The following is a 22,368-nucleotide window of genomic DNA, read 5'->3' on the forward strand; positions in this document are numbered from 1 at the left end:
GTTTCTTAGTCTTCAGCATCTGTATAACCTCTAAAGCAAACGTTTAATCCACTTCTGACATTCAGGTCAAATAGATGGTTAAAAGTACATGGTGTTCCACTCCAATTTTAGTATATGAGGAGTTTACAAGTTGGAAGGTGTGGCTTAATTGGCTGACTTCATAACCACTGTTCTTATTTCTAGATCCCATGCTATAACACTCAAGCACTGCATGTTAGCTTCCCTAGCTAGTACTTGCTGTGAGTGCTGCCCTAATGGCTTTAATAAAGAGACCATGTAAATGCATTATGAAAATGTAACTTTTGTGTGCTTTTGTTCCTTTACAGCCAGAATCACCTTTAAAACAGTCCTTTCCTCTCTATCTAGAGATGAGTATTGTGGTGGACAAAGCCTTGGTATGTGCTTTAATTCATTTATTTTTTTATGTATTTGGTGTGGAACTGGAGAGTTGACTCAGTAGTTCAGAATACTTGTTCCTCTTCCCGAGGACCCAAGTTTGAATCCCAGCACCCACATGATGACTCACAACTATCTATAACTCTAATCCCAGAGGATCCAATGTACTAGTCTGATCTGAGAACACAAGGCATGCATGTGGCGTACTTACACATGTTAAAATAATAAATAAACCTAAAAATCACTTAAAAAAAGAACTGCAACATGTTGACACACTTTGGTGTCAGTCCTTAAATATTTTGTGTAAATGTGTGATACCCCTGGCTAGAAGCAACTAGATATTCCAGTCTCCTCACTTTCCATCATAGACAGCACGGAGTAACAATTTGCTAACTGAAAATAAATGGGTAAGATCACCCAACAGGAGACAACTCTGGCAAGTAGAGTAAGAGAAAGGCTATGGAGAGCAAGAGGGTGGCCATGAAGCCCGAGGGTGGTCAGTGTTATAACAATTTGATGGCAGCAGTGGCTAGCCTACCTGCACACGCTGTAAGACACAGTTGTTTGGTGCTGCTCCTGTCCCATACCATTGTTTCCCAAGAGGAAGATGTCTCTAGATCCTTGCTTATGGCTTTTGGGACATATGTATCTTCCAGGTTTTAATCTGATGGTCCAGATTTGATTATCACCCTTGTGGACTATCACAGAGAACAGAAATAACACATTAGCAGCTCCATTCTTAACATTGTAGAGCTTGCCAGGAATCCAGAGTTGAGGTCAGAAGTAAGAAGATTTGAGGAAGCATAGGCCAATACTTGCTTTGTTACACCTCTGGGAAAGGTCAGAGGAGGCCTTCAAAATGATGGAGTCTACCAGTATTATCCAGGGTCATTCCATATTACAACACTTACATATGCACCTGCTTGTGTTGAGTGTGTATGTGTATGATGTGTACAGGTCTGCTCTGTGATAGTCTCACATTGGGAATTGTGTATCTTATTTGAGACACTGAATTCTTTATCAGCTGCAAACTTCTGATAGCAGATGTAAATATCAAAAATATCACAAAAAGTAGTATTCTAACTAGAAAATCATTTCTGTCTTTTAGTATGATTACTTGGGCTCTGACAGCATGATTGTAACAAATAAAATCATTGAAATTATCAGTCTTATAAATTCAGTAAGTATTTTTGTTTCTATACTAAAATTTGTCACTTTTGAAATTACCATTTGCACTAACATGATGTGGAGTTTCTGAGTAACTAAGTCATTCATATGAAAAGAATGTAGATTTGTGAAAATTTCAAAATATTTTCTCAGGTGGGGCATTTAGGAAATAAGACAGATTAATTTTGTGTATATTTATTTCTTCTGTTTTTCAGGTGTTTTCCCAACTTAAGGTTACTATTGTGTTGTCCTCGTTGGAGTTGTGGTCAGATAAAAATAGGATCCCTACAGTTGGTGAAGCAGATGAATTACTACGTCAATTTTTAGAATGGAAGCAATCTTATCTTACCCTAAGGCCTCATGATGTTGCATATTTATTCATGTAAGCCTATTTGAGACTTGTGACATAGCTTAATTCAGGGAGCTGTTATTCATTTCAGGTTACTCAAGTACTTTACTCAAGACTTACACTTTCTGACTGCCAGGCAATAAAATAGATGAAGGACTCCTGTTTCTAATCTTATTAATTTTATGACTCTTAAAGTCAATAGTTAAGTAAGAGCCTGCCCGCTGTCATGGCAGAGCCTGCCCTTAAACACTAAGAAAGATTCAGGACTCATTGAGTGAAGTTTACGTGTTGATTATGTAGCTGGCAAAGGCTGGGTGTAAAGTTGTTTATAAGGACTTGCATGAAGGATTGTCTGCATTATTTTAAAATGTTAGCTTAAAAATAATAAATGATGGCTATGCATTTGTAGTTGCATTCATAATAGAATTGCTGGCAATATACAAAAGGCATTTTATATGTATGTATTTACCTCTAAATATATGCAACATAACTAATTTTTGTAGTATAAAGAGGGATACAGTCTGATTTTCTGTCACGTTGATAGACCATCATTTTGTCACACAATTTGCCCTGTAAACACCTTATAGAGTTTTTACAGGGCTTCAAGCAATTTGATTGGGCCATTTGGGAAGGTCTTATGCTTTTAGTGTTGTATATATCTTTATTATATGGAGCATTCCAGATAATGAGTAGGGATACATCCCTTCAGTTTTCAAATTATCCTTCTAGTCTCCAGGAAAACTTTTATTAGAGTTTTTTTTTTCTGGAACTCTTATAGATAACTTTGGTATTTATTTATAGGTCTTTTAATTATTTTTGCCAATGTTAATATTTTTAATGCTCTATTATATTTTATAGAGCAGTAATACAGTTAATTTTCTATAAGCACTGTCTTAGTCATGTTCTTTTGCTGTAAAGAGGCACCATGACCAAGGCAATTCTTAAAAAAGAATTTAATTGGGGGCTTACAGTTTCAGAGGTTTAGTCCATTATCATCAATCATAACAGGGAATGTGGCAGCATATCAACATACATGGTACTGGACATAGTGATCTGAAGGCAGCAGGAAGGAGAGAGAGACAGAGACGCACAGACAGAAAGCACACTATTGGGCTTGGTTGGCATGGGTTTCTGAAACCCCAAACCCACTCCCAGTGACACACTTCCTCCAATAACCCTGCACCAACTCCAACAAGGCCCCACCTCCTAGTCCTTATAATCCTTTCACATAGGTCAACTTCCTGGTGACTAAATATTTCAATATAGGAGGCTAGGAGAGCTCATTCTTACCTAAACCACCACAAGTAACAAATTATTTTTTGTTATTATCTTGTTGAAAGAATTTTTGAAATTATAAATATAATTATCTAAATTCATTTTTATTTTTTATTTTGGTTTTTACGAGACAGGGGTTTTCTGTATTGTTTTGGAGGCTGTCGGTCCAGCCTGGCCTCGAACTCACAGAGATCCGCCTGCCTCTGCCTCCCGAGTGCTGGGATTAAAGGTGTGCGCCACCACCGCCCGGCTTAAATTCATTTTTAAATACACAAACTTTTTTCTTTTTACAAGTATTCTTCTTGCAGATACAGGCATAGAGGATGGTTTCCAGGCACTCCTTCAGCTCTTTTATTATTTTGCATTAGGTGGTACTTTTATAATTTACGAAGCAATGTTGATTCATTGCTATTACCTGAAGCTCATGGCTTACAATAGAGTTTGTTTTCTGTGTCGTATAAACTCACAATTACTGTTTAGTAAATTAATGATGATGTTAAAATGTTGTAATAATTTTTCCACACTTATTTATTGGCTTTGTGTGTGTGCCTGTGTGTGTGTATGTGTATACATGTGCAGGTGTGTGTGTCGCAGGGTGGTGCATGAGCAGGTCAGAGGGTGACTTTCTAAAGTCAGTTCTTCCCTTCTGTCATGTGACTCCTGGGACAAAGCTCAGGTGGTCAGGTTATGGATCTGTAAAAAAAAATCCTATCACCCGAAAGTTACAAGTTTTATTTCTTTGGCTGTCTGACTGTGTTCCTGAGTCTACTAAGAGGGTAGTGAGCAGGAGTGGTGGTAATATTTTTGTGTCATTTCTGATCTGAAAGGAGAACTATTGTGTGTTTTGTAGATGCATAGCATTTCATCCAGTTTAGTTGAGGGTCTTCCAAATTTCCAGCAGTTAGGGACATTTTTAACCACTGAGTCTTGACTTGCTTATGAGTAGGATTTTTCTGAATTCAGGCCTTACATTTTCAAGAATTCACACAGGGTGTTTATTGGGATTAATTACAAATGTGTGTTTATGTACTTAGTTATAACGAATACCCAAATTACGTGGGAGCCACGTATCCTGGAAAGATGTGTACCGCTGGCTACTCTGCAGGAATCACAATGGTATGTTCTTATTTGGTCCTTACCAAGGATGGAGGAGTGACTGTTGTTACAAAGTCTGTTGGCCATGCCTAGATGAGAACCTAGGACTGAATAGCTGAGGGAGGACGTTGAGGGGGGGTGGGGGGATGGGGTGGTGGGAGGTGGATCACCGAGGAGACACATTCAAAGAATGGTTTTTTTTTTTACATTTTTTAAAATTTAGGTTAGAAACAATCTTGTTTCACATGTCAATCCCAGCTTCCTCTCCCTCCCCTTCTCCCCCTCCCTCCCCATCAGGTCCCCCAGTCCCCAACCCAATCTCTAGTCCAGTCCCCTAGGAGGGTGAGGCACTCCATGGTGGATCTCCAATAACTGTCATTTCATCCAGGGAAGAATGAGGTTTTTTACAAATTATTTATATTTAACTTTTTGAAAGCTATGATAGTCTTGAAGGTTAAGAAGGTAGAGGGACGTATATAGTTTGTATAAAAGCTTATAATCCCTTTGTAATATAGAAATATAGAAATAAACAAATCAATGGAAGAGAATAGAGTTGAAAAATGGAAAATGAACAGAGCTCAGATATTTACTGGATGCTTATATCAGTGCCTTTCCTAAGAGGAACTACAGGTTTTCACCCACCCATGAATCATGTTCATTATTGTGATGTGTTTGCTACAAAAGTAAAAGGGTTCCAACTTGGAAAAGTCCTTTTATCATTCAGTGGTGTCTTCTCTTTTGGAACCCCCTTGTTGCTTTAGTACCCCAAGGACATGACTTTGGAGGCCTTTTCAGTTGTTGTCACCCAGATGCTGGGGCTCAGTCTGGGAATATCATATGATGACCCAACGAAATGTCACTGCTCAGAAGCTACTTGCATCATGAATCCAAGAGCTATGTAAGCTTTCTGAAAAGGTTTATTTGTTGGTTATGTTTATTTTATGTTAAGTGTAGAATTTACTTGTAATATAAATGTGCTATAAGGAGATAAAGCTCATGACAAAATATATGCTTGCAACTTAAATATAAGAGCAGTAGAATGTGAGGAATACTTGAACAAATTCTAGCCAAGGCAGACAAATTTAATGTACAATATATAGGTAAGGGAATGTTCCTTTGATATGTGTTTGTGAAAGCCCGCAGTAAGGATCCTTTAAATATCTTGGAAGACCATAACACATGGACATGCTTTTTTAAAAGGCAGAGCTTTTGTGTTTAGATTTAGATTAGTCTGATGTGAAAAAGCAAAAAAAAAAAACCCCAAAAACAAACAAACAAACAAACAAAAAACAAAAAACAAAAACAGACTACCAACCAAGAGGTGTGATGGAGACATCCTATTTAGGACCGAGTGTGCCAAAGTCTCTCAGTCTCTGCATGTTGTCCAGTTGTGGTGTAGTTCTCCATTACTCCAAAAGGCAGCTTCACTGATGTGGGCAGAGGGAGGAGGTGATCTGTGGGTGTAACAGTACATTGTTTCCATGGCAGAACTCTTTCACCTTGATTGAGTTCATCGCTAGGTGTTTTTTTTTTTTTTGTTCTTTTTTGAAACTATTGCCAATCTGATCTTTTTCTATTTTTTCTCTCAAAAAATTCAACACACACACACACACGAGTTACTATTTTCAGTGTCTTGATTTTGGATCCTGCAATTTTATTGAAAGTGTTTATTAGATCTAAATGTTTTCTGATGGGGCCTGTGGGGTCTTTTAAGTATAGACTCATGTCAGCTGTAAAGAGAGAGAGTTTGACATTTTCCTAGTTTGGATCCGTTTTATTTTTTTCTTTTAAAAAGTAGCTTATTTTAAATGGGGGGTGTGTGTGCGTGTGCGTGTGCGTGTGCATACCTGTGGAGGTCAGGGGTGTTGGATCTCCATGGAGCTGGATCACACACAGTTGAAAGCTGTCTCACATGGGTTCTGGGAACCTAACTTAGGTTGTCATGCCCTCTTAACTCCAGAGCCATTCCTCCAGCCCCCACTTTATCTTTTTGTTTTTGAGACAGGGTCCTGGCTGTCCTGGAAATCACTATGCGGGCCAGGATAGTCTCAAACTCACAGAGATCTACCTGTTTCTTCCTCCTGAGTGCTGTGATTAAAGGCACATGCCACTACACCCTGCTATTTCTTCTTGTTGCTCTAGTTGAGACTTCAAATACTATATTGAATAAAGGCAGAAAGAGTGGGGACACATGTTCTGGATCTGACAAGAAAAGAACTCAATATTTTCCCATTGAGAATAACGTTGGTCATAGGTTTGTCTTACATATCTTGTGTTAAGGTATGTTCCAAATGTTCCTAGTTTCTTCAGGGCTTTTATCATAAAGATGCATTAAACTTCACCAAATGACACTTTTGCAGCTATTGAAATGATCATGTGATTGCTGTCCACAGTTCTGCTTATAAGGTACTTTACATTTATTGATATGTGTATGTTGAATCAGCCTTGCATTCCTGGGATGAAACCAAGGTAACTGTGACCTATTTATTGTCGTCCTAATATGCTCTTAAATTCAGTTTGCAAGTATTTTGTTGAGAAAATTTGCATCTCTGTTCATCAGAGAAATTGCTCTGTTGTATTGTCATGTGGTTTTGGCTTAGGGGTAAGGTTGACTTCATAGAGTGAGTATGGAAATGTCTCTTCCCTTCTCGTTTTGTGGAACAGTTGGAAAAGTCTTGGTATTAGAGAGTTTATTAGGTTCTGGGATTTGGTTTATGGGGAGACTTAATTACTCTCATTTTCGGTTACAGGCTTATATAAATTGTTTACATCTTTCGGCTTTCATTTTGGTAGATCAGACACATTTAGAAGTTTATCTATTTCTTCTAGATTTTCCCTAATGATCTTCTGATTTTATTGGATTCTATTTTCATATTCTCTTTTGGTCTCGAATTTTATTAACTTGATTCCTCTTTTTCAGTTGGTTAGTTTGGTTAGAGGTTTGCTTATCTTGTTAGTATTTTCAAAGAACCAGTTGTCTGTTTCATTACTTTTTAATTTTAGTTTAGTATTATTTTAGTTTGCATTTGTTTAAATTCTTCCCTGAGATTTACCACCTTTGCTATCTACTGCATTTGGATTTGGCTTCTTATTTTGCTAGACCATTTAAGAGATACTATTAGGTTACCTGAGATCTCTTTATTATTTTTAATGTAAGTGCTTATCACATGAGCAGTCCTTTGAGGTTGTATTCCAGGGTTCTCATGGATTATGCTGTTGCAATTTCCTCCCTAACTTATTTATTGTCACTCCATTCATTCAAAAGATACATTATTCAGTCTCCAAGTATTTGTATAGGATCTGGGGTTAGGCTTGCTGTGGATGTCTATCTGGCCTAATACAACACAGCAAATTATGTCAACTTTTTTGAATTTGTTAAGGCTTGCATTGTGACCTATAATGTGACTGACCCTTCAGGAAATGTCTGTGCTCTACTGAGAAAAATGTGTATTGCTCATATGTTGGCTGGAATATTCTTTATTGGTTTAATCTACGCTTTAGTTTAGCAATAATTGGTTTTTGTTGCTTTTTGATTGTCAGGTCTATCTAGAAATGACAGTATGATGTTGAAATCCCTCCCCATCATCGTGTCAAGATGAATATATCCTTTTATTCCTTTTAGTATTTATTTTATGAAATTGGGTAGTTCAAGGTTTGACACATAACTTACAATAATTATAGTCTTGGTGAATTGGCCCTCTATTAACAGCCCTCCTTATTTCCTATGACATACAATGTAATATCTATAAAATATAAATAATAGCCCATTATTTTCAGCATTTAATTCAGTTTATGGGTGTCTTTGTTAGTTAGTTAGTTTCTTGGGGAAATGGATAGTTTTCTTTAATGTAGTCTGTTAATCTGCATCTTTCAGTGGGTGAGTCAGTCAAGATCATTTGCATTTAAGGTTCTTATTGATAGGGTTTGTTGTTACTATTGACTTTCTTGGATGCTGTTCTGATTGTTTGGTCTATTAGTGGATCTTTTAACCTCTTCTGGTATTATTTAGAGGTTTGCTTGTTAGACATAATTGATTTCTTTTTGGATCTCCTCTATTTACCTTTTTCTTTTGCCAAATCTATCTATTCATGTGTTCTGATGGATGAAACTGTCTTTCTTCTTCCTCTGTGTATGGTTAAAAATTGGGTGCGACTTTTTTTGAGTAGTGTTTAGTCAAGCCCTTTATCTATTATAAAATCACGCCTTTTACTATTGATTTGTTCTTAATTTTGTTAAAGTAACAAAATCTATTGTGGTGAATGAAATTACATGATCTCCTCAAGAATAATTGTGAACTCTTATTGGGAGTATTTGCTATCATGTATTTAACAATGTCACAAAGCTAATATAAGTTATGGAATTATGCTTTGGGATGTACACTGCTAATGACAGAATATGAATTCATTTTCAGGCAATCTACAGGTATGAAGGTGTTTAGTAATTGCAGCTTGAATGACTTTGAACATTTTAAATCTAATGTGGGTGCCAAATGCCTTCAGAATAAGCCACAAATGCAAACTCAGCCACAAGCTGTCTGTGGGAATGGCAAAGTAGAAGGAGACGAAAGCTGTGATTGTGGCTCTGTGCAAGTGAGTACGTCACCTAGGGAAACTTACAACAAACTCACCATTTAAGCTCTTCTTTGTCAGAAATGTTGTATTTCTAAATTACATTGGGTACCATGCAGAGCATTGCTGTAAATGAATTTTATGACTATATGTTTGAGTTTAAACTGTTTATCAGTCCACATGTAAATTTTAGGATGTAGCTTTCCCATGGAATTAGTAGTATGATGAGGGAACCTGTCACATACTGTGGACTGAACTTGAGGTAATTTTGATCATTTGTGTGGCAGGAAAGTCCTGAAAATACAGTGAATGCAGACAGTCCAGAGGACAGTGCCTCTGGGTAATGCAGTATCTATAGTGATAATGCAAATGACCTCAATTACAATATAGTCACAGTAGCACTTTTCATACACCTGGACATGAATCACTGGTTTGCATATCCCATTAAAAAAGAGATTATTACTATCTTGTAGAACAAGGCCTCTTTCTTTACTCTTATTTACTCTTAACATTTTTTCTTTTTAAAATCAATTTTATGGGGGGTGTGCTCTCCATGAAATAAAGGGGACCAATGACACAGATGGGGTGATGAGCTTGGCAAAGGTGACTATGGCTACCATCAAATACAGACCCTGATCATCATTCCTGAGACTTCTCATGCCTCTCTTGGTTTTTCCCACTTGTGCTCATCTCCAGGCAGCCTCCAGGCAAGTCCTGTCAGATCACCTCAGCTGAGCTGGTTGGTGTCCTATGTACTGCTTCCTCCCTCCCTCCCTGCCTCCCTCCCTCCCTCCCTGCCTCCCTCCCTCCCTCCCTCCCTCCCTCCCTCCCTCCCTCCCTCCCTCCCTCCCTTCCTCCCTTCTTCCTGCTTTCCCTTTTTCTCTCTCTCTTCCCATGTAGCACTTCTGATATTTTTCCACATTGTATCATACCACATGGTTTTCATCTTTATTTTGCGTATCTCCTCTTACCTTCAAAACTACTTACTGACTGTAACACACAAGTGTATCCCTGCCTTTGTACTCTGCTCTGCCCACTGTGTTCCACGGCTCTCTTTGTTAGTGCCACAGAACTTTGGTGTTATAGCTCATTAGTTTATTTGGTGCTCAGGTTGGGTGGTGCCTTTCTGCTTCATTCTTTTGTTTAGAATTTCTTTGGCTTGTATGATTTTCTGAAGTACTATAGCTCAGATGTTTTTTCCCACTTCTCTGAAGAATGTCATTGTTAATTTGGTAGGAATAGCATTGATGCTTTTTATCTGTTTGATTAGTGGGAGCATTTTTATCCAATTCTTCTAGTTTATGAAATTAGGATGCTTTTTTTGTGCCTTAATCACACTCCTGATTAGATTTATTCCTGTGTATTTCTTTGTATGATTGTGAAGGGGATTGCTTTTGTGAGCTTTCTATAGGTGTCTTGACATTTGCATATGAAAAAGCAAATGAATGAAGTTATATCATTTGCAGATTGGATGTGACTGGAGATTATCATATTAGGTGAATGAAGCTAGTCTCAGAAAGACAAATACAATGCATTTTCTCTCATATGTAGTTCTTAGATTCTATATATGTACATAACCATTTTTGTAAATGTGGCATGAAAGGAAAAGTAAAACTAGGAAATAAAGGGGACTAATGGGAGAAGTGTTCACTGTACAATAGGACATCTATGAAAATGTCCCACATAACCTAGCAATATATACAATGAATATATATAATCATAAAAATTTAAACATGCTAAAAAAGTACTGGATTTTGTATTTGCATATTTATTTAGTATTAGTTTTTAGTTAGTTAGTTTTTTTTTTTGTGGAGTTCTTTTGCTTCTTTTCCTAAATGTCTAATCATGTTTTTGCTTTGTAAAAATATAGATTTTGATTTTTTTCCCTTTCGTGTTTGGAAGCTCTTAATGTGATTCTTGCCTTATTTTAAGACTTCAAATATGTACTGAATCAAAATGGTGGAGTAGGCAGTTTTCTCATACTGTAGTCTTAGAGGCATGCCTCAGGGTTTTCCTATGCAGTGTGATTGAGCCTCTGGCTCTTTATTTTTGAGGTACATGTTTTTCCTATATTTAATTTTTGGCTGATTTTTTTTATTATCAAGTGATGCTGAATTTTGGGGGTATTTTGATTGGGATCCCCATTGATTCTGTAGCTGCCTTTGGAAGATGGTCATGTTCATAATATTAATTATACAGATACATGAACAAGGGAGATCTTCCTGTTTTCTGTCTTCCTAAATATCTTTCTTCAGAGATTTGAAAGTTTTCATTGTAGAGATCTTTCATGTGCTTGGTTAAGTTTATCCCAAGATCTTTTATTGTCGTTGAGGCTGTTATAAACAGGAGTGTGGCCATGATCTCTTTCTTTGATTATCGTAAATGGGAGTGTGCCCATGATTTCAAGCCTATTCCTCATTTGCTATTTTACCAAATTCAGGATGTCTGGTCTTATCTTGAGATCATTGACCCATTTGGAGTTGAGTTTTGTATAGACAGTAGATATAAATCTATGAATGATATATATAATTCTTCTCAGTGTAGCTCTCTAGTTTGACCAGCCCTATTTGCTGAAGCTGAAGATGCTGTCTTTTCTCCACTGTGTATTTTTTTTTTTTACTTCTTTGTCAAAACTTGGGTGTCTAGGTGTTTGGACACCCAGTGTCTGAATCTTCAGTAGATTTCACTAATCAACATGTCCATTTTTATGCCAATACCATTGTTGTTTTTAATCACTATTTGTGTGTAATACAAATTGAAATTTGGGATGGTGATATCTCCAGCAGTTCTTCTATTATTCAGGATTGTTTAGGTTTCCTGTTATTTCTTTCTTGTGTGTGAGTGTTTGTGTGTGTGTGTAATTTAAGATCTTTATCAATTTTTGTGAAGAATTGCTGGAGATTTCATTAAATCTATAGATTGCTTTAAGTAGGGTGGCCATTTAAGCAATATTAGTCCTGCTGATACATAAGTAAGAGTTGTCTTTCCATCTTTGGGTATCTTTTTCAGTTTCTTTCATCAGTGTCTTAAAGTTTTTATTATATAAGTCTTTCATTTGCTTGGTGGATTTTTTTTCCAAAGACTTTTTTTTCGAGGCTAATTTGAAAGGCACAGTTTTCCTGATTTCTTTCTCAGTTTGTTTGTCATTTATATATAAGGAAGCTACAGATTTTTTTACATATGCACAACTCCACTTTTTATTTAAATTAGAAAAAGCTTGTTTTACATGTCAATCCCAGTTCCCTCTCCCTCCCCTCCTCCCCTGTCCCCCACAACCTCCTATGCCCTCCCCTTTCTGCTCCCCAGGGAGGGTGAGGCCTTCCATGGAGAATCTTCAAAATCTGTTATATCATTTGGAGCAGTGCCTAGTCCCTCCCCCATGTGTCTAGGCTGAGAGAGTATCCCTCTATGTGGAGTGGGCTCCCAAAGTCCATTCTTTTGCTAGGAATAAATACTGATCCACTACCAGAGACCCCATACATTGCCCAGGCCTCCTAACTGACACCCACATTCAGGGCGTCTGGATCAGTTCTATGCTGGTTTCTCAGCTGTCAGTCTGGGGTCCATGAGCTCCCCTTGTTCAGCTCAGCTGTTTCTGTGGGTTTCTCCAGCCTGGTCTTGACAATTTTGCTCGTCACTCCTCCCTCTCTGCAGCTGGATTCCAGGAGTTTGGCTCAGTGTTTGAAGCTACGGATTTTTTGTGTGTAGTTTTTTAAATCTCATTATTTATTAAAAAGAAAATTATTTTCATGCAATGTATTCTGATCACAGTTTCCCTTCCCTCATCTGGATCCTCCCCACCCTTCCAAATTCATGCCTTCTTTCTCTCTCTTTAGAAAGCAGGCAAATAAATAGACAAACAAGGTTAAAAGAAAATGAACAAACAGACAAAAAGACTCTAAAAAGAGCATGAGAAACACACACACACACACACACACACTTAAAACTTGGAAACCATAAAACACAAGCAAAAAAAAAATAAAGTTTTTTTTAAAGGCCCCAAGAAAGCAATATGAGACAAAAAACCTTTCCAAAAATACCTTTGAGTATTAGGTATGGGGTCCATCTTATTCACTGGGTCTTAAATACAATTAGTGGTTGTTTACTCTCACATGTATGCCATGATTGTATTGGTGTATCATGCAGGCAGGCCACTCATGTAGATCCAAGGGTTGGTAGCAGGGTTATTGTTTACTGTTCTCCTCTGGTAGCATGCAGAGTACCTTCTAGAATCATCAACACCAGTCATTGGGGGTGAAGTTGCTACACTGGCACCAGGTCAACTTCTCTGTGTTTACTGAGACATTTAGGTGTTGTCTTCAGCAATAGGGCCTTACCATCAAGCTTGTGGTGAGCAATCAATAGCCTTGTCAATAGCCGAGTTGTTTGGAGACCCCTTGACCAACAACTTGGATAAGATGTAACCCATTCCTGGGACTGGAGGTTTCACTTGGTGGCAAGAGATGTCTAGTTGGGGCTTTGTATCCTACATTATTTGGTGATTCCATTTAGATTTATGTATGTATTTTAAGAAACTCCTATTGTGGTAGGTTTCCATATGACCTCTCAAATGGCCCTTAGTGTTAGCTGTCCTTCCCCATATTACCTCACTTGCTTCTTCACTTTTGCATCCCCTCTCCAGTTTAATCCTTGTCTTAGTGTTGCTATTGCTGTGAAGAGACACCTCCAACTACCACAACTCTTATAAAGGGAAACATTTAACTGGGGCTGGCTTACAGTTCAGAGGTTTAGTCCATTGTCATCATGATGGAAAACATAGTGGCATGCAGACAAACATGGTACTGGAGAAGGAGCTGAGAGTTCTATATCATGATCCACAGGTAGTCGAACATGAACTGACTTAAGCTTCAGAGAACTCAAAGTCCACCCTTTAGAGAACTCAAAAGTCCACCCTTTAGAGACACACCTCCTCCAACAAGGCCACACCAACTCCAACAAGGCCACATTTCCCTATGGGCCTATGGGGACCATTTTCTTTCAATCCACCACAATCCTCCTGTCTCAGTCTCCCCATTTCTCTCTAGCTATGTATTCTATTTCCCTTTCCTTAGGAGATCATTCCCTCCCTGCCTTGTTCTTTACTCTATAACTAACCTCTGTGATTACTTAGCTACTTACTGAACATTACAAGCTAACACCTGCATATGAGAGAAGATGTATTTGTCATTCTGAGTCTGGGTTATCTGACTCAGTTTTTTTTCTAGTTCCATCTGCTTACCTGCAAATTTCATGAGTTTGGTTGATAGTAGCACTCCACTGTGTAAACATACCACATTCTCCTGATATACTCATCTGTTGATGGACACATAGGCTGTTTATATTTTCTAGCTATTAGGAATAGAGCAGCCATGAACATCCCTGAGCAAATGCCTCTGTAAAATGATGTAGAGTCTTTTGGTTATACGCCCAAGAGTGATATAACTGGATCTTTAAAAAGTATATTCCCAGCTTCCTGAGAAACTGCCACGCTGATTTCTATAGTTGCTGTACAAATTTGCACTTCCTCCAGCAATGAATGAATATGCCCTTACTCCCACACCCTTGCCAGCATGAGCTGACTTCTGTTTCAACTTTGGCTGTTATGACTGGTCTAAGATGAAATCTCAAAGTAGCTTTGATTTGCATTTCCCTGATGGTGAAGAGTGTTGAACATTTCTTTCAAGTGTGTCCCAACCCTTTGTGTTTTATCTTTTAAGAGCTCTGTTTAGAACTGTACCCTATTCTTAATTGGGTTATGTGTTTTCTTAATGTCTAGTGTTTTTTTTTTTGGAGTTCTTTATATGTTTTATATATCAGCCCTATATTGGATGTGCAGTTGTTAAATTTTTTTCCATTCTGTCACCTGCCACTTTGTCTAAATGATGGTGTTCTTTGCCATACAGAAGTTTTTCAGTTTCATGAGGTCCGATGTATTAATTGTTATTCTTAGCACCCATCCTTTCTGTGCCCTATTCAAAAAGGCTTCTTGCTTGCCAGTGAGTTTAAGAGTATTCCCTGCTTTCTCTTCTGTCAGATTCAGTGTACCTGGCCTTATGTTAAGGTCTTTGGTTTATTTGGAGTTGGGTTTTGTGAAGCATGGCTCTGTTTGGATTCTTACTCATGCAGCCATCCAGTTTGACCATGTGTTGAAGATGTCTTTTTTTCTTTCCAGTTTTATCCGTGTTCTCTTCAGTTCTTTTAATCATGAAGGGATGTTGATTTTGTCAAAGGCCTTTCTGCATCTAATGAGATGATCATGCGGTTTTTGTCTTTCAGTCTGTCTGTGTGGTGGATTAAGTTTATTGATTTATGTATGTTGAACAATTCCTGCATCTCTGGGATGAAGCCAACTTGATCATGGTAAATAATATTTTTGATGTGTTCTTGAATTCTGCTTACAAGTATTTTATTGGGAAATTTTGCATGTATGCTAATATGTGGTATTGGTATATAATTTTCTTTTCTGTTAAGTCTTTGTGTGGTTTAGGTATGAGGGTAATAGTAGCTTCAGAAAAAGAATTAGGAGATGTTTCTTCAGTTTCTATTTTGCAGAATACTTTGAGGAGTATTGGTGTTAGCTCTTCTTTAAAGGTCTGATAGAAAAATCTGTGATGAATTCATCCAGTCCAGTGCTCTTTTGGTTGAAAGATTTTTAATTAATGATTCTATTTTACTAGGGGCTTGGTGTTTGCTTACATTGCTTATTTAATCTTGACTTAACCTTGCTAGGTTGTATATGTATCAAAGAATGCATCCAGTTTTTTGATGGAATATATATATATATTTAAATTATGTCCTTATGATGCTCTGAATTTCCTTGGTGTCTGTTGTAATGTTTCTATTTTTATCTTGGTTTTTTATTAGTTTGGATCATCTTTATTCATGTCTTTGTTAAGTTAGGTAAAGGTCTGTTGATATTCACAAAGAACCAACATTTGGTTTCCTTATTCTTTATATTAGTTTTTGTCTTCTATTACACTGATTTCAGCCTGAGTTTATTTCTTACTCTTGTTTGCTCTTATTTATTCTTCTTTTTCTAGAACTTCCTATTGTGTTGTTGTTATTAATGTGAATTCTCTCCAGTTATTTTTGGTGTAGGCAGTTATCACTATGAACTTACCTCTTAAAACTGCTTTCATTATGTCCCCAGATTGGAGAATGTTGTGTTTTCATTTTATTTTAATTTTCCTTTTAATAACTGTCTTGATGTAATTTCATTCAGTAGTGAGTTGTTCAGTTTCCACGAGTTTGTATATTTTCTGCTATTTTTCTTGTTCTAGATATCCAGTTTTAATTCACTACTGTCATATAGGATATAGGGTGTTATTTTAATTTATATTTATCTTTTTTACTTTCTTTTTGACCTAATATGCATTCAGTTTTGAGAAACGATCCATGGGCTGCTGAGAAGCAAATATATTCTTTAGTGTTTACATGGATCTTTCTACAGAAGTCTGTTAGGTCCATTGATTCATGGCATCATTGATTTCTAGCATTTCTCTTTTTATTGTCTCAATGACCTTTATCTCATAAGAGGGATACTGAAGATTCCTACTTTCAATGTTTAAGGGTCAGTATGTGATCTTAGCTGTCAGTAGAGTTTCTTTTTATGAAATTAAATGCCCTGCTTTTTGGTGTATGAATGATTAGAAATAATATCCTCTTGGATGGATCTTTCCTTTAATGAGCATATAGTATCCTTCCCTATCTCTTTTAATTAATTTTGGTTTGAAGTCTATTCTGTTAGATACTAAAATAACTATGACAGCTTGCTCCTTGGTTCCATTTACGTGGAGTATTTTTTTTCCATCCTGGTGACACCTGTTTCTAAAGCTGACTTTCTTATAGACAAGAGATAGATGGGTTTGTTTCTTAATCCATTCACCTAGTGTATGTTTTTTTGATTAGAGACTTGAAGCTGTTAATATTTATGGTGATTATTGAAATGTATCTGTAGATTGCAGTCATTTTTGATTTTTCAGATTTATGCTCTTAGTTGTACTTTGTATTTCATTAAATTATAGCTTAGCTTTGTTTTCTTTCTAGAGTCTCTTGGGTGTTGCCTATTCCTCTTTTCGTTTATGATGTTCAGTATGCTGTTCTTTGTCATGCATTTTAAGGTTGTTTTGTATCCTTAAAGTCTTTTTTCCTCCTTTAACTACTTCAGATTATTTTTTCTGGTTATAGTAGTCTAGGTTGTCAGTCATGTTCTTTTAAAACTTGGAATGCATTACTCCAGACTCTTCTGACTTTCAGTTTTCATTGAGAAATATTCTGATAAGTTTTCCCCTTTATATGTGACTTATGCTCTTTTTTTCTTGCAGTTTTAAATAGTTTTTTTTGTTGTAGATATTTAGTGTTTTAATTATGTTATTTTGTGGGGTGTTTTTTTTTCTGGTCTTGTCTAGATGGGGGGGGGTTCCGTGTGCTTCTATGGGTATGACTTTCTTTAGCGTGGGGGAATTTTTCTTCTGTGATCTGGCTAAAGATCTCATCCTTGCCACTGACCATTCGTCTCCCTTACCCAAGCTTGTAATTTGTAGGTTTGGTCTTTTCACAGGGTCTGAAAGTTACTGTGTGTTCCCTTTCTGTATTTGTTTAATCTTTTCATGCTCATTATTTTGTCTGGATCCTCTACTTTGAATTCTAGAACTCTGTCTTTTGCTTGATTTATTCTACTTGTAAGACTGTTCCCTGAGTTTTCTAATTGAGATATTAAGTTTTTCAATTCCTCTTCATTTCAGCCTGCATTATCTACAATGTTTCTATCTCTTTTTTAGATCAGTGTTCAAATTCAATTAATTTTATTCAGCTCTGTATTTGTATTTTCTTGGGCATCACTCAAGGCTTTCTTGTCCTCCTGGAGTCTAGTGAAGTGATTGTTCATGCCTACTTTCCATTCCTTAAGTTAGTTTATAAAGTATATGATTGTTCTTTTAATTTCTGTGTACTGTGGTTCATCCAGATAGTTCTTATAGATACTACTTCTAAGGACTATTGGGTATGTTGGGAGCTGTTTAGACCACTGGTGGTGTTTTTGTGATCTGACCTGGGCATGTGGACCTCTTTCTTCGGTTGTATTTCTGATGTGATACGAAAGCTTTTCTTAGATTGGTCCAGCATAAGAGCCTCATGCAAAGCTGGTGGATAAGGCAAAATCTGCTCTGAATCAGGCAAAACCTTTTCTGAAACCACAGGTCTAGAAATAGGCTTGTGAGTGCTGAGATGACTACTGGTAGAGGGAAGGATGGGAGAAGGAAGGGGGGTGTCTCACCTTTCAAAGGTGGCTTTTGAACAAAGAAGGTTAAAAGGTCACCTAACCACCTAGGCCTCTGGGTGTGAAGATGGCCACATGCAAGGGGGAAACAGAGGAGATGGAGGGGGAATGAGAAAGGAAAGAAGCCTGGCAAAGGTGGATCACATACAAAGAGGTTTCAAATCCTCTGGAACTAGCTTTATAGAGTTGCAGAAGGTTGGGTGGGGGGGCTATCTTGTCTTTTTAAGACATCACAGTCTTCTCAGGAAAGTGCCTCCCAAGCTCTTGAACCATTTCTTTGGTTTTCTTCTGTAGTGATTTGTGGCTCTTCTTTACCTGTTGTATCCAAATGCTGGAAAAGGTTACTTCCTGTATTTTTCTGTGCTTCTATTAGATTGGAAGGGAAAGTACAATATTAGTTATTCTATTGAGATCCCATTAAGCATTGTGTTTGTGGATGCTAACATCTGTATAAGCCACTATTGTTAATATCTCCCTAGAATCTATAGTTCTATTACTATGTAATGGATCAGTCACTGTTACACATTTTCCTTCACAGCAATGTGGCCCCGAGAGCTGTTGTGAACCTACGACTTGTGTTCTGAAACCAGGAAAGCATTGTGACAGCGATTCTCCCTCACAAACCTGCTGCCAATCTTGTGAGGTGAGATTTAAGTTTAGTAACAATATGTAAGCATGTATTGAATTATACAGAAGATGTATTGACTATAGTTTTATGTGAAAACAAATTACTTTTTAAGGGAAGAAAAATATATTAAATTGAGGATTCAGTTTCTTATTTTGTGACATTTCCTTCAATGTTGCAGTCTCTGCTAACATCACTATTTTTATTAACTTGGAGATGCTCCCCCTTTTTATGTGTGGCAGAGTTTCTCTGTCCCAAGCTGCTTGATCTCATTCTATAACCCTGGTTGTCCTTGACTTTATAGTCTTCCTTTCTCAGATTGTACCACTGGGTCCAGTTAACATTTTTTTTTAATTTTATTTTCCAGTTTAAATTTAGATAAGAAACAAGGTTGCTTCACAAGTCCGTTCCAGGTCCCTCTCCCTTTCCCTCCCCTCCTCCCGTGCCTTCCCCCAGCCCCCCCCCCCGTTATCCCCTCATTCCCCCAGGGAGGGTGAGGCCCTCCATGGGGGTGTCCATAGTCTGTCATTTCATATAGGGCAGGGCCTAGACCCTTCCCCAAGAGTTCAGGGTGAGAGTGCACCTCACATTGTTGGATGGGAGTCCAAAGTCCGTGTGTATACTTGGGATGGGTACTGATCTGCTGCCCAAGGCTCAATAGATTCCCTAGGCCTCCTCACTGACACCTAAATTCAGGGGGTCTTGATCAGTCCCATGCTGGATTCCCAGGCTGATGCCTGGGTTTCAAGAGTTAACCTTTGTCTGGTCAGCTGTTTCTGGGGGTTAAACCAGCCCAGTCTTAATCCCTTTGATCATCAGTCCTCCCTCTCTGATACTGGCTTTCTTGAGTTCAGCTCAGTACTTAACCAAGGGAGTCTGCCTCTTCTTCGATCAGCCACTAAATGAAGTTTCTGTTTCCCAGATTCTCTGGCCATAGGATTGTAGGCTGGCATTCCCCAGATCTATGTCTAAAATCCATATATGAGAGAGTACATGCCATGTTTCTCTTTTTGTGACTGGGTTACCTCACTCAGGATGGTTTCTTCTAGTGTCATCCATTTGCCTGTGAATCTCATGATTCCATTACTTTTTTCTGCTGAATAGTACTCCATTGTGTAGATGTACCACATTTTGTCTATCCACTCTTCGGTTGAGGGACATCTAGGTTGCTTCCAAGTTCTGGCTATTACAAATAAAGCTTCTATGAACATAGTGGAACAGACATCTTTGTTGTATGAATGGGCATCTTTTGGATATATGCCTAAGAGTGGAGTTGCTGGGTCTTGTGGTAGGTTTATTCCCATTTTTCTGAGGAATCTCCATACTGCTTTCCAAAGTGGCTGTACGAGTTGGCACTCCCACCAGCAATGGAGGAGTGTCCCCCTTTCACCACATCCTCTCCAGCATAAATTGTCATTGGTGTTTTTGATTTTAGCCATTCTGACAGGAGTGAGATGGTATCTCAGAGTTGTTTTGATTTGCATTTCCCATGTGGCTAAGGATGTTGAGCACTTTCTCAAGTGCCTCTCAGCCATTTTAGACTCCTCTATTGAAAACTCTCTATTTAGTTCTGCAGCCCACTTTTTAATAGGGTCCTTTGATGTTTTGGAGACTTGCTTCTTGAGTTCTTTGTAAATTTTGGAGATCAACCCTCTGTCAGATGTGGGATTAGTAAATATTTTTTCCCATTCTGTGGGCTGCCTTTTTGTCTTGCTGACTGTGTCCTTTGCCTTACAGAAGCTTCTCAGTTTCAGGAGGTCCCATTTATTAATTGTTGATCTCACTGTCTGTGCTACTGGTGTTATGTTCAGGAAGCTGTCTCCTGTACCAATTCGTTCAAGGGTACCACCCACTAAAGAACAATAATCAATTTTGTATGGAAAAACAAAAGACCCAGTTAACATTTTTAAAATAGAATTATCTGTTTTCTAAAAATTGTAGTGGGAACTTCTTACTCACAGGTGTTTGTTTTTTTTTTGAGAATTTTATTTAAATTAGAAACAAGCTTGTTTTACATGTCAATACCAGTTCCCTTTCCCTCCCCTCCTCCCTTGTCCCTTCTGTAACCCTCTATCTCATCTCCTTTCTGCTCTCCAGGGAGGGTGGGACCTTCCATGGGGGATCTTCAAAGTCTGTCATATCATTTGGAGCAGGGCCTAGACCCTCCCTATATATCTAGGCTGAGAGCGTATCCCTCTATGTAGAATGGGCTCCCAAAGTTCATCCTTTTGCTAGGGATAAATACTGATCCTCTACCAGGGACCCCATAGATTGCTGAGGCCTCCTCCTTGACACCCATGTCCAGGGGGTCTGGGTCAGTCCTATGCTGGTTTCCCAGCTTTCAGTTTGGGATCCATGAGCTCCCCCTTGTTCAGATCAACTGTTTCTGTGGGTTTCTCCAGCCTGGTATTGACCCCTTTGCTCATCACTCCTCTCTCCCTGAAACTGGATTCCAGGAGTTCAGTTCAGTGTTTAGCTGTGGGTGTCTGCCTCTGCTTCCTTCAGCTATTGGATGATGGCTCTAGGATGGCATATAAGGTAGTCATCAATCTCATTATCAGGGAAGGGCATTTAAGGTAGCCTCTCCAATTTGCTTAGTTTGTTAATTGGTGTCATCCCTGTAGCACTCTGGAAATTTCCCTAGTGCCAGATTTTTCTTTAAACCTATAATGACTCCTTCTATTATGGTATCTCTTATCTTGCGCTTCCCTATTTTCCCCAACTCAACCTTCTTGCTCCCTCATGTCTTCCTCTGCCCTCCTCTTCTCCCCTTCTCTTTCTCCTAGCAACTTCTCCCCTCCTCCCATGCTCCCAATTTGCTCAGGAGATCTTGTCCCTTTCCCCTTCTCTGGGGTACCATGTATGTGTCTCTCTTAGAACTTCGAGTACAATACTGTAGAGATATGGAGAGAGTGTATAGCCTTGTCTTGCTCCAGATTGTAGTGGAATCGTGTTGAATTCCTCTCCATTTAGTTTGATGTTGGCTGTTGGTTTGCTGTATATTGCTTTCATTATGTTTAGGTATGTTCCTGTTATCCCTGATCTCTCCAAGACTTTTATCATGAAGGGGTGTTGGATTTTGTCAAAGGCTTTTTTAGCATTTAGTGAGATGATCATGTGGTTTTTCTTTTTCAGTTTGTTTATATGGTGAATTACATCAATCGACTTTCATATGTTGAACCGACTGCATCCTTGGAATGAAGCCTAATTAATTATGGTGAATGATTTTTCTGATGTGTTCTTGGATTCAATTTTCCAGTACTTTATTGAGTATTTTTGCATCTGTGTTCAGGGGGGATATTGGTCTGTAGTTCTCTTTCTTAGTTGTGTCTTTTTGTGGCTTGGTTACCAAGGTAATTGTAGCCTCATAAAAAGAGTTTGGCAGTGACCCTCCTGCTTCTGTTGTGTGGAACAGTTTGAGGAGTACTGGTATTAGCTCTTCTTTGATTTTCTGGTAGAGTTCTGCACTGAAACCATCTGGCCCTGGGCTTCTTTTGGTTGGGAGACTTTTGAAGACTGCTTCTATTTCCTTAGGGGTTATAGGTCTATTTAAATTGCTTATCTGTTCTTGATTTAATTTTGGTACGTGATATCTATCTAGGAAGTTTTCTATTTC

The 22,368-nt window shown here is 38.1% G+C and overlaps 1 protein-coding gene across 2 annotated transcripts in view; it reads left to right on the top strand.

Annotated features, from left to right (window-relative positions):
- The window catches only part of LOC101838551 (disintegrin and metalloproteinase domain-containing protein 32), a 100,270-nt gene that overhangs the window by 33,343 nt on the left and 44,559 nt on the right, over positions 1–22,368 (top strand). For both annotated transcript variants that reach the window (XM_040731905.1, XM_040731906.1), the window contains exons 7-13: positions 327–395; positions 1,505–1,576; positions 1,779–1,945; positions 4,222–4,303; positions 5,044–5,180; positions 8,694–8,871; positions 18,666–18,770. In XM_040731905.1, coding sequence (XP_040587839.1) covers positions 327–395; positions 1,505–1,576; positions 1,779–1,945; positions 4,222–4,303; positions 5,044–5,180; positions 8,694–8,871; positions 18,666–18,770 — 810 coding nt within the window. The remainder of the gene's footprint in view (positions 1–326; positions 396–1,504; positions 1,577–1,778; positions 1,946–4,221; positions 4,304–5,043; positions 5,181–8,693; positions 8,872–18,665; positions 18,771–22,368) is intronic.

Source organism: Mesocricetus auratus, unplaced genomic scaffold (genome assembly GCF_017639785.1).
Source record: "Mesocricetus auratus isolate SY011 unplaced genomic scaffold, BCM_Maur_2.0 Super-Scaffold_100026, whole genome shotgun sequence".
Lineage (NCBI taxonomy): Eukaryota > Metazoa > Chordata > Mammalia > Rodentia > Cricetidae > Mesocricetus > Mesocricetus auratus.